This window comes from Hyaena hyaena, unplaced genomic scaffold (genome assembly GCF_003009895.1).
Source record: "Hyaena hyaena isolate Hyena2069 unplaced genomic scaffold, ASM300989v1 scaffold_34, whole genome shotgun sequence".
Classification (NCBI taxonomy): Eukaryota; Metazoa; Chordata; class Mammalia; order Carnivora; family Hyaenidae; genus Hyaena; species Hyaena hyaena.
In genome coordinates, this window is record NW_024080665.1 from 672456 (window position 1) to 684636 (window position 12181).

The window sequence follows — 12181 nt, forward strand, 5'->3', positions numbered from 1 at the left end:
AGCCTCCTGCTGGCCCAGGTTTTCTCTCTCTCTCCCTCTCTCTCTCTTGTCTCATATTTTCTAGAATCCCAATAGCTTCTACATGGCAGACACATTACACGTATGGCTGATGATTCACACTTAACCGAAGGCTGCAGCCCCAGCTATGTTGCTTGGGCAGCGTCCCTCCAAATCCCTTAGCTGATTTCCAAGTGCCCTGTGTCCCTCCTGTCCCATGTGTCCCTCCCGTCCCGTGCATGCAGTCCTTCCTGTCCTTCCTACGGTTCATCGTCTAACCAGATTTTTTTTTTTTAAGAGGATGTAGTTTGTAAACTTCTGTTTTTTCCACATGTATCTTTTGGTTTATTTTCTCTTGCCTAAATATTAGGCGTCCAACTTAATGGGTCCCCCAAATTAATATAATTTATTTTACATCTTGTCAGTGCAAAAACAATCGTGTTCTTAAGACAAAGCACTGAAGGCCAGAATCCTTCCTCCGCCTCTGTTTCTTGACTCAGCAGCAAGTAAACAGTTCTGTAAACATGTGTGGGCTTGTGTGTGCACGGACCCACTGCTTTAGTAAAGTCTTAACTGATTTTGTTCTGGTTAAGTACCGAGTGGCCCTGCCTTATTCAGAACGGAGATTCCCGTAGCATCTGCACGTTCATCAAGGCCCGTTTCAGCTGCTCGTAGGTCACGAACATCACCACATTCCAGGCTCCCAAGCGTAAAAACGATGGTGTAAACCTGATGAGAGAAACAGCCAAAACATCAGGTGGTGTGGACTACGAGTCCCAAAGAGGTCTCCAGTGCTCCCCCCACTCATGGTGTTAGTGTGAAAGCGCCTAGGCTTCTGGTAGTCGTGAGCATTTTCTGAGATCTGTCGAGGCTTTTTCTTCTCTGCTGAAGGCATTTAGGCAGAAGCGGGAGTCAGGAAAGGGAGGAAAACACATTTTGAGCCAGGCTCTGTGGTAGGCAGTTAGCTCCCACAGTGCTATAAGGTAGCTGTGATGGTTGCCAGGTTTCTTTTTTAAAAGAAACTGAGGGGGCGGGGGGTGCCTGGGTGGCTCGGTCGGTTAAGCGTCCGACTTCGGCTCAGGTCATGATCTCACGGTTCGTGGGTTCGAGCCCCGTGTCAGGCTCTGTGTTGACAGCTAGCTCAGAGCCTGGAGCCTGCTTCAGATTCTGTGTCTTCCTCTCTCTCTGACCCTCCCCTGTTCACGCTGTCTCTCTATCTCTCTCAGAAATAAAAACCTTAAAAAAAAAAAACTGAGGCCCAGGGTAGTTGAGGAGCTCAACTAAAACCACCTGACTCCGCCCTGCTGCTGGGTGTTTCTGGGATCATTTACAGGCTGAGGGGCGATCCCTGAGGAGGTCCCACCAGGGCACCTGGAAGCTGGCTCACCGCAGGGTGAAGACTGGGTGACACCAAATTTAGCTAATCTCCAGAGAGCCTGCCTGTCCTGTGATAGTGCAGCTGGGAGACAGTCCCCACCTTAGCTTCGCAGACCCAGGGAGGAGCCCGTGACCTGGCCCTACTCCCTCCTCAGCCTCTCTCTCTGCTGATCCTCTCCGGGTCCTCTCTCCCGCCGACTTGCTTCCGTGGCTCTGTTTGTGTTGTTCTCTCTGTCCGGGGATGTCCCCTACTCTCCTCCTTGCCTGGAGGGCCGCTTTCGGCTCTGTAGGACGCGGCTTGGGCACCGCAGCCTCATGCCAAGGCCTCTCCAGAACCCTCAGCCGAGGCGCCACTGTATAGCACTGAGGCAATGACTGTGAACTCCAGAATCAGACCTGGGTTCAAATCCTTGCTCTGTCAGCCTCTAGCTTCATGACCGAGGACAAGTTACTGAATCTTCCTAAGCCTCAGTGTCCTCATCTGTAAAATGAGTACAATAATCGTATTCACCTCATAGCGTTGTTGTGAAGGATTCAGTGAGCTGATGTACAGCACACAGAGCAGGGCCCAGTATCAGTAAATGCTCGATAAACATCACCTATGTGTCTGCTGCTCTCTGAGGGAAGCACAGGGCCCAGCACACAGGAGAGGCTCAGTAAATGTTTTCCAAGTGAAAGAATAAATGGAGACAGGTGGCTACCGCCGATGATTGTACCGATAGAAGCACTTATTGGAAATTATTATTGGAAATAATATCGGAGACTTATTGGAAAAAAGTCTGCCAATTGAAATAGTTTTATTATGTCACTCCCAGGGTTGAGAACCTGATTGCATGTTTGGTGCAGTCTAATATCGGGTACCAGAGAACTGTCTGCTGAAGGCATCAGTGGTGGGAGGTGTGAGGACCAAGCAAAGAGCTTGGCAGGAGAACGGATCACAACATGCGAGGTGGCATCTGCTGATCCGGGTTAGAGCCACGGCTCTGGCATTTTAAGTTAGTGATCATGGACATGTTACTTGACCTTTCTGAGTCTCAGTTTCTTCCTTAGCAAATGTGGAGAATACTGCCCAGTTCAGGGGGGTGTTGAGATAATCTGTGTAAAATGCATTGCATTAGGCCTTGTACTTAGTGACTTAGCGTTTATGGTGATAGTTAATAGCCTATGTTATTGAGTGCTGGCTTTTGGCTAAGGACTCTGGGGGGTGAAAGATGTATAATCCACCAGTTCTGGCTACAAGGAGCTTATGATCTAGCATGGGGCATAGTTTAAACTTACAAAACCTATAATACAAAATAGGAGGAGGTAAATACCATAAAAAATGGTGCAAAGGAAGTTTTGCTGAAGTTCATAGGGAGGAGGAAAAATTTATACCTGAGAGTGTTGGGGAGGAGGTGGCATTTGAACTAGTTCTGAAGCACGGCTAAGATTTAAGGCATGCCATTAAGAGGGAATGGTAAAAGCAAAGACACGGAAGCAAGAAAATGTGACGTGTGTTGGGCATTTTGGCCGCCATCGGTGGTGTTCCACAGTCATGGCTGCGTGTTGGAGAAAAGTCCAGATGGGCAACCACTGTTCCCTCCTTCTCTCCTGCCCAGTAAGTTTGGGGATAGATAGCACTTGGCCTAGGCCTAGACTTCTTTCTTCAGACAAGCCTCCCCTGACTCGCCAAATCAGATTTGGTCTACTTTTTTTTTTTTTTTTAACTCCCGTAGTTCTTTATATTTTTCCTTTGTGGCATTTACACCTGTGCTGTTCACCACCATGTCTCCAGGTAAACTCATGGCAGGCACATTTTACGTGGGAGGAGGGAAAGAAGGAAGGAGGGAAGGAAACAAGCCCAGGTTGTCTGGGAGGTGGTGCTGGAGGTAGGAGGGGGAGGCTCACCCCTTATAGAAGGCTGTGGGGCCCTCGTGGGCCACCATCTTCAGCATACAGTCCAGGGGGCTGCGGTATTGGCCTGGGGGTGAGTTCATGTACCGGGTCTTCACCACATCCACGGGGGAGGCCACCACTGTGGCACAGAAGCCGGCTCCAAAGGCAGAGATGAAGTGGCAGGGGAAGTTGTCTGTAGCAGGGAAGGGAAGGGTGGGGCAAATACCGAGCCGTGAGATGGCAGCACGCTTGCTTTCTGTTCCATGTGCATCATCGTGTGTTCCTCGTGCAACTGTGAACTCCTCGAGTGTAAGGATAGCGCTCTCTAAATCTCCCATCGTACTCGCAAAATAGACCAGGGCTGTATCAGAGTTGGAAGGCTATGCAGCCCAACGACGGCATTAGAGGAAAATGAAGTCAGTCAAGGCGACTCTTACTTAAAGCTGCATGGTGGGAAGTGATGGCTGGAACCCAGGTCTCTGGCCTCCCCGCCCAGGGCTCTTTCCCACTAGTCACTACAGTGAAGGACTGGGTATTTTTTAAAAGGTCTAATTGGCTCTATCAAATGATTTGTGAATTGGTCAGCACCCCGGTAGTGAGCAGAGAGGCACTCCTGCACTGGGCATTTTTATCGGGCGCTGCTCCTCTGCTCCTTCTAACACCCAGGGGGCTCTGAGTGGTGCCCACTCTGAAATCCCAGGTTCCCTCCATGCTGTGGGAGTGCAGCTGCCTGGAGCCCAAGGCCTCACCAGTGAGCAGGTGATAGTCTAGCAGCTTCTCCTTGATGATGTCATAGGTCACCATCTCAGCACAGTTGACGATGGCGTTCCTAGTGATGTTGGGCCAAGTTCCTGTTAGGGAGGAAGTGAGGGCTGATGAATGGAAAGTAGGAGGCGTGGACTCCCTGGTTGCAAGGCCCCAGGGCCCCAGGTGGAGGAGAGCAGAATGTTCTCAGAGGAGCCTGCCTCAGTTGAGCAGATTCCACGCTTCCCTCTCTGGAGTTAACAACTCTTAGATTATCTGTATCCACCTCAGAGACAGAAAGCAGAGAGGCCCTCTTATATTTGCTTGAGTCACACTTTGGAGAATAATCTGTACAATCTATCAAAATGAAAATGTGCCTCCCTGAGACCTGGCTGAAGCCAGACAAGGATGTCCTTCTTTGGAAGAGAGAGGCAAGGCTCTTGGAGCAGTGATGGAAGGTGGCCCTGGGGTCCCTGGGAGAGCATCAGGACCAGGCCACCCATATCATATGTGAGGGCCGGGTTCTGGGAAAGCACATAGCAAATCAGGCTATGACCCAGGTAGCCTGTCCTTAACCCTCACTGGGTCACTGTTTCTTCTGCAAAGATTAGTGTGACCCCTGGTCCACATGTGAGAGAGACTCCAGCGTGTCAAGGTGACTACCACTTGGATACATGGGGAACCTTAAAGTCTTGGTCCTGAGGAAGCCCCCTCCACACCGCGTCTCCCTATGCCTGACAACTCGTAGCTGCCTCCTCCAGTGGCCTCTGTTTCTCCTCTGTATCCTTTAGTCACCCCTGATAGGGCTTTTCTGGGGAAGTCCTTCCCTTCCATCTCCACATACCTAGAGCCCACTGAGCCTTGAGGCCCAGTTTAAGCGTCACCTCCCCCAGCCAACCCCAGAGCCTGCATGGCATCTCCTGCCTCTGGCCCCACACCTCTGCATGAACCCAGCACATCTTCCCTTGTGGAATGGCTATTCCTCGACATGGCTTGTGTCCATCTGTGAGAGCCATGAGGGTGTGGAAAGGGTCTTCTATTCATTTCTGTCTCCCTCATAGCAGTGTGCACACGCTGATGGGTTTATAAGTTGAACTGAATTCGGGGCACTGTGTCTGGGCAGTGCGACAGTTTTGGTTGAGGTGTTCTTTCAGCATCACTGGAATACACCATGCTTGGGAGATCTCTCCTTGCCTGGGCCTCTGCCCTAACCCTAGGGTAGCAAATGCTCTGCCCAAGACCCTCTGAGGCTGGAGTCCAGACCTACCTTTCCATAGGCCTCTGATCCCTTCCTCTCTGGCAATGGTCCTGTAGGCATCCATCGTCCCACTGTACTTCCTGCTGCTCCCGGCCCCAAGGTGTATGCTGGCCTGAAATCGGACCTTCACCACATCCGTGGGCTGTGCACATGATACCGCCATGGCTCCTGTGGTGCAGCCTGCCAAAATCCGGGTAGTGATGCTGGAGTCTGGAGAGAAGGAGAGAGAGTGGGCCAGTGTTCTGCCACCCAGTTCTTCTCTGGGCTTGATGCTGTTCTCTGTGGAGCTACCCCTGCCTGATGCCTGGGTTCTAGAACTTTCCTGATAGTGGTTCAGCCTCCTCATGAGTGTCTATTGCCAGGCTCCCACACCCTAGCTCTGCCTCTGAGTCTGCCCTCATCTCTGACCCACTAGCCTTGAGTCTGCTTCTGCCCACCGCCTCGGGGTCTACAAGATACCAGGCACTCACGGTCCGATCCTTTGGGGGTGTAGAACTGCTTGACAGAGTCGTAGAGGCCGATGCGGATGGAGGCAAAGCTCATCTGGCGCTGCAGGCCGGCGACCAGCCCGTTGTAGGGGCTGCGGGGGCCCTCGGTGCGGACCATGGTCAGGATGGTGCCCAGCACGCCACGGTACTGGGTTCTCCGGGCTGCCTGAGTTGCCTGGTTCTCCCCCTGGATCTGAGGAACATCCCGGCAGAGACATGAGCAGAGATGGGGCAGATGGGGCTGGTTTTCAAGAACAAGCATGACTATACAGCCATCACATCCCAGGAAAAACAACTGAGGTTTGTGTGGCGGTTTATAGCTCAGAAGCTGTGATACACGGTGTGGTCAGCTCAACCCTCAGAGCACGTGGAGGGCAGATTGCTTTTCCCACAACAAATGGTTGGGGGTTTGTCCAAGGTCACATGGTTACTTTTATTTCACGCTTGATGGTTTAGAGTACTGTGAGGCCATGAAGGGTCCAAGGAATTAAGATGTTTTTGTCTTGGATGATGGTGATGGGGACGTGGTGAGGCAGGGTTGAAAGCAGTGGAGGGAGCGGCCTGCTCAGGGTTCTGTGTAAGGAAGAGCATGCTGGCAGACACGAAGGGTGCTGGCACGGAGAGCTCAGCCCCTCCTGTGATCCAAACAATGACCCCTGCCCAAAAGCACGTACCTGCAGGCGAACCTTGGCCGTGTCCAGTGGAAAGGTGACGAGATCAGCGAAACAGGCCGCTGTGCCTGCCCCCAGGAACTTCACAGCTGTTGTGGGAGGTACGTCTGAAGGCTTTAGTCCCACCATGGTCCCAGAAGGTTCTGCCTGGTCCGTCCAGGGCCCAGCAGAGGTCCAAGGAGAGAGGCCACTTTGCAGCTCTGAGCTTTAGTGCAGGGAGGAGGCTGCAGGAGACAGGCCAGAGGAGGCAGATGGGATCTGGGCCATTTGGACCTATCCCCAGGCTCCTTTCAGCACTGGGAGAGGCTTTGGTGAGAGAAAAGCCTGGGCATTGCTATGCTTAGTGGTGTGGATTTGGCTTGTTGGGACAGGTCATCCCTTGCGATCCTCACCTTCCCCCTCCTCCCTCCACTGACCGGGTGGATCTTCATCCTTTAGAGGAGGAAACTGAGGCTCAGGCAGGGACCAGACCTCATTCTGACTGCACCCCAGAGCCCTGTTCTCTTTCCCTCACATCCAGCTGCCCTCTGGAAAGGACCTACTCCTTGAAGTGTCCAGAGAGACTGCCAGGTCTCCCTGCTTCAGGTCTTTCTATCCCAAATCAACTAAATAAATGCACCTCGTGACTCAACTGAACTGTTAGTTATCTTGGATGAAGGCTTGTTATGCAAGGCTGCCTGAATATACTCTTACTCTACTTAAATCAAAACCCTTCCCAGCCTTCGATTCCTTGTCATAGATGGTTAATCTATAACTAGAGGCGTTTTCCTTCCAACACTGTGGGATTTGCGGGCTGATGGTCTGCTGTGGAGAAGGGAGGGAAACTGGTCCTGGGCCCCTCTGCTGCTCTGCCTCCCCAGGGCTCCTAGGGAGATAGGGCTACATCCTGCTGCCAGTGTTGGGGGACAGTGGCAGCTGACCTGCCTGGCTCAGAGGTGTGAGGTCATCCCTTCTTGGCTGAAGAGGATGAGCTTCTCAGAAAAGGAGGCTCAGTCTTGGGTCAGGAGAATGTGCCTCATCTCTTGGCGTGTACATGTGCCCACACCCACACTGCTCCTGGCAGGGGGACCTTTACATCTGAAGGTCCCGGTGTAGCTGCGCTTGCCTTGGGAGGCGGTCACGGGCAGCCCTGCATTCTTATAATCTGGACTTCTATGCGTCAGGCTTCTGGTGCTGATGACATTTCTTAGCAGGTCACCCCACTGGCATCCAACTCACACATACCCCTAGTGTGGGGGGTCCTGAACCCTTCTGTGTCCTCACCTCTGGAACCAGGGCCAGTCCCATAGAGCTGTGAAGTGGGCACTGTGTGTTGCCTTCCCTGTTGGGGCACCAGGAAAACTCTGATCCTGTGGTGAGGAAACCTGAGCTCCGCCCTGTCTTTGTGGCTTACTAACGGGTGGTGAGACCTTGGCTATGTCATTTAACATCTTGGGTAAATGAGAATAATATGTTACCTGTTCTTCAGTGGTAAGTTGGATGCCAAAAGATAGGGGTGACCACTCAAGTCTTCTTTCAGGACTGCCGTCTACAACTCTGGTTCTCTCTGTGCTGTTCCCTCACCCTACATGGCACCTAAACTGTTTGCTTGCTTACAGTTAGCAAGATAGTCAGATAAGTGACTATCTGAATGATCAGATGTTCTTGACCCCTGCGGTAGGTGCTAGGGAAGGAAAGACATGGAATGAATCATGTCTGGCCCTTACCCTCAAGGAGCTTGCAGATAGGTGTTGAATTATCCAGGGAATTAAGGAGGTGGGACAGAGGAAGAAGAGCTGAGGTTGGACCTCACCAGCCACCAGCTCCCAGTCTGGAAGCCTGCATCATAGTGTGGATGGACAATGGTTAAATCAGGCCCAGAGGAAGGGGATGCGTTCATTTTGATTTTGCAAGCCTGAAGTTCTAGTTACAATTTTGTTTTTGTGTTTTAAACTTGATGTATAACCTATGATGATTAATATGCATTTTAGCAGGCACTGAGCTCTGAAGGAAATCACGCATCGATTCTAAACGTTAGGCCCAAACGGCAGATGAAGGAGCGGTTTTCTGGGTGGGGACCCAACCCGGTGTTCAAGCCTACAGTACAGAAGTGAGATCGTGTCACTTCCCTGTTTTAAAACTATCCAGTCCCCCTCCTTATTCGGAACAAAGTCCCAAGTCCTTGCCACGGTTGGGGGACTCCCTGAGACCCACCTCATGCCAGATTCCAGGAAATCTGGGGACGAGCAAAAACAGTCTGTGTGACTTGCCTGCGAGGAACTTGCGGAGCATCAGATACACCCACAAATAACTAGCGCAAGGGGGGTTGGACCAATGTCAGAGGGAGGGAAGTACCAAGAAGGGACTCAAAGGAGGGAGAGACCCTCTTTTTCCTTTGTAAGGAGGAATAAGAACCATTTCATGGTCGGGGGTGGGAGGAGGGTCACATAAGTTAGGCTTTGAAAAGCGAGCAGGACTTCGGCAGCTGAAGCAGGAAGGGTGTTCAGGTGCAGGGAAGGGCATGAGCTTGTGTGGGAGTCCAAGGAATGGATTAGCATAGGAAGGTGAAACGACCACCTGGCTGTGAGGCGCTCCCAATAGTTTTACACACAATCCCATTGAAGTCTCGTAACTCTCCTGAGAGGTACCTGCTCCTTTCTCCTACATTTGGGTCAGCAAACCAAAGCTTCGAGATACTAGCCTGCTGAGTGTTACCGGCCACCAGTGTCAGAGCTTGGTCCACTCTGCTATACTAGGCTCAAAACGGCCTTGGAAAGAAGACAGGGCACCATTTAAATCCATTTTACAGACGCGAAAAAGAGGCTTAAGATGGACAGAGACTGGTTTAAAAGCACAGAACCTCAACTAAATGCTGATGGCAATGAGACTCTCGTCACCAGTCACCTGGGGATCCCAGGGGGTGTCCTAGTATGGATTTCCAGACCTTGCCTTTTTTGTTGAGGGCATTCAAAGCCCTTTGCAGTTAATGAATTCTATGCATATCCATCTATGGGGAATTAAGTGCTAAGCCTATAGAATAGCAGCTTGGCGAGGAAGGCTGGGTGGATATCTCTGCCCAGCTTAGCATATGAAGAAAATGGGCCTGAGAGGCTGAGACCTGTGTGTGCCACACAGGCCTGGGGCTTCCTCTCCTCTGCAGTGCTCCCCCCACAGCCTGTCTTCCTCTTTTCTGCACTGGATCCCTGGAAGGTTCCAAGAAGGATCTGGCTCCTAGGGAGGGTGCTGTGGAGGCCCCGGTGCGGATGGACCTGAGCCTGGCTGAGGGGACAGACTGCAGCATGCTAAGGGGACACGCTGGGGGCTGCGGTGCACGTGCAGGTGTGTGTGCGAGCACACCTCTCTTGTCGCAAGCCCTGGCATTTCCCCTGCCTTTCCTCGTGTCTGACGTGAGTTGGACTTCTCGGAACCTCAGCATCAGGAATCCGAGTGCCTGACTCTCAGAGCTGGGGAGGCCCTTGGGTGTTGTGTTCTCTCATGTCTCTTACTGCTTTAGGCGTGTCCCTTCTTCAAAGCGTTTGGTGGCCACTTAGTTTCTAGTAGAAGAACCCTACAAGTTAGGTGTTCTTACTCCTCTTTCAGAGTTACGGGCTGAGGCCCAGAGAGGTGAAATGTCAGAGGTCACACAGCGAGCAGAAGTGGGATATTCACGAGGGCTATGTGACTCCAAGGCATTCTCTGCTCTTGGCCCCCTGGTAGAGGGTATTTGTGACGTACCTGGGCCCACAGGGAGCACTTCATGGGTATTGCCTCATGGGCTGGGTCTTCCTGGGGAAGCCTGTTTTCCCCAGGCCTGGGGGTTGTTGGGGGGGGGGAGGTTAGGAGAGGCTGAAGTGTCAAGAGACTCCTTGTCCCAGCTGGCTCTAGTCCCACACCTTCTTGTTGATTAGCTCATTAACTGAAGTGGTTTCCTTTCTAGATAGGGATCCCCAAAGGCAAGGACAGGGTCTACTTATCCTGCTCCTCTGGGTAGCCTGCTACAGGGATGGCCCAGGGCCAGAGGGACCCAGGGAGGACCAGGTGACCAAGGAACACTACTTGCTGAAGTGGAGAAATGGGAAATCAGAGAAGCCCATAGTATTCTTTGGTGGAGGGTCTTGAATGCTAGGGCTGTGCTGGATCCAGCAGAGAATGGGGACTGGTTGGTGGCTCTCAAGTAGAGGAATGACACCATCAGACCTGTGTTCGGAGCATGCTGGTGCAATGTTAAGGCTGGACTGGAAGGGAGAGATGGGAGGCACAGAGAACAGCGAGGAGGTTGTTGGAATGGTGCAGCAAGAGGTGTTGGAGCCTCAATTCAGGCAAGAGCAGTGGCCATGGGTGAAGCTGGAGCCTATTCCGGAGGCAGTCCTGAGCCACTCATGGGAGGCAGAATGGACAGGCGTGGACTCAAGTCAAAAGCCACACCTTGACGAGAGGGCTCTAGAACTTTCTTTGGTCAGGTTGTGGTGGCGAGGGAGGCCACCGCGGTAGACTCAGATAGGGGCTGCCCTAGGTCACTGCCCTCCAGTCTCCTTCCGCTTTTACTCCAGCCTCTTAAATTGATACGTGGGGAAACCTAGCAGCCAACAGAACTTTGCCACTGACAAAGGTAAAGTTGAGAGCAGGATCTTCTATCTGTAGCTCTGTGGGGGCACCTGAGGGATGGGACGTTCCAGCTGTGTGGCCCACAGTAGAAGTGCCCCTTTAAGGTCTGCTTGGTACTTCTTGCATGAGGCACAGTGCTCAGGGCTTTATAGGTATTGACTAACTCAGTCCCTCTATAAGCCTATACGGTAGCTGTCACCATTATTCCCACTTCATAAACAAGGGACCTCAGCCACTGAGGGCTTCAGCTAGTCACAAGACTGGAGGGATGGGGCTGGGATCGGAGCCCAGGTCTGTCTGACACCTGTGTCTGTTCCACCGCCCAGAGCCGCAGACTTCAGGGAGAGCTCAGGGTCCCTGGAGCTGCTTGTTTACAGGGCGGATTCTTGGAGGCCTTTCGTGCCAGAGATCCTGATTCGGATCCGGGCTGGGGCCTGGGAATCTGTTCTCTGTGGCAGCCCTGCAGCAGGGGGCAGAGGACCCCATTCTGAGATCCCCTGCCTGATCTCACCCTGCCGGCAAACCTCCATAGCATTCCCGTTGAGGGAGCCACCCCAGTAGAGGTCTGTGGGCTCTGCAAACCTCCCACTTTGCGACTTGGGCCAGGTCTCAGGCCAGAGGTGCCCCCACCATCTCTACTCAGGACAGGGGTCCCGGGACACGCATGGGGAGAGCGCTTCATGCTCTGGAGGAAGTCTGGGGATCCTGGGCCAGACTGAGGAGAAAGCCACTTCTCATCTATGGGAATTTACAAAATCACAGGGGAGGCAGCCAGCAGAGAAAGGGGGAAGTGAGTGACACAGGGGTTGGGGTCGAGCCCCTGCCCGGCCACAGTGCCCTCATCAGGGTTGCAGTTACCCCCTCTTGATAAGGTGGGGGCAGAATGCATCTACCAGATCTGTAGTGATCCCAGGCTAGCAATCCCCGATAGCTCCTGGCTGCTCTCTGTAAGCTGCTGTGAAGGGCAGAACGTGGCAGAGGAAGGGGTCTTACCTGTGAGTCCAGCCAGGGGAGGGGAAGCACGGGGCCTCCTTAAGGCTCCTTAGGGCTCCATCCCGGGAGGTGGCAGCAGGGACCTCGTTGCCTCCTTGCCATTCACCGTTGTCTCTGCTGCCTCTGGCTTGGCACCTGTCTTTATACACTCCAGCTGACCTGAAACCTTACCCTGGAGAAACTAGTTGACAGCC

The 12181-nt window shown here is 52.7% G+C and overlaps 1 protein-coding gene across 3 annotated transcripts; it reads right to left on the minus strand.

Annotated features, from left to right (window-relative positions):
- Positions 1 to 611: 611 nt before the first annotated feature.
- Positions 612 to 6539, minus strand: UCP3 (uncoupling protein 3). 3 transcript variants are annotated; one of them, XM_039228701.1, is made up of 6 exons: positions 6414 to 6539; positions 5722 to 5932; positions 5261 to 5461; positions 3999 to 4100; positions 3262 to 3442; positions 612 to 726 (listed from the first exon to the last, which is right to left on the minus strand). In XM_039228701.1, the coding sequence occupies exons 1-6, from the start codon at positions 6537 to 6539 to the stop codon at positions 612 to 614; spliced, it is 936 nt and encodes a 311-aa protein (XP_039084632.1). The 3 variants fall into 3 exon arrangements, with proteins under 3 accessions (XP_039084632.1, XP_039084634.1, XP_039084633.1); XM_039228703.1 differs by lacking the exon at positions 5261 to 5461; XM_039228702.1 differs by lacking the exon at positions 3999 to 4100.
- Between the last annotated feature and the right edge of the window lie 5642 nt (positions 6540 to 12181).

Coding starts and splice junctions, on each gene's coding strand:
- UCP3 (XM_039228701.1), bottom strand. CDS start 6,539: ATGGTGGGACTAAAGCCTTCAGACGTACCTCCCACAACAGCTGTGAAG. Junction 4,101..5,260: donor GATCAGAGGCCTATGGAAAG/GTAGGTCTGGAC, acceptor CCTCCCTAACAG/GAACTTGGCCCAACATCACT. Junction 3,443..3,998: donor AGACTATCACCTGCTCACTG/GTGAGGCCTTGG, acceptor TCCCTGCTACAG/ACAACTTCCCCTGCCACTTC.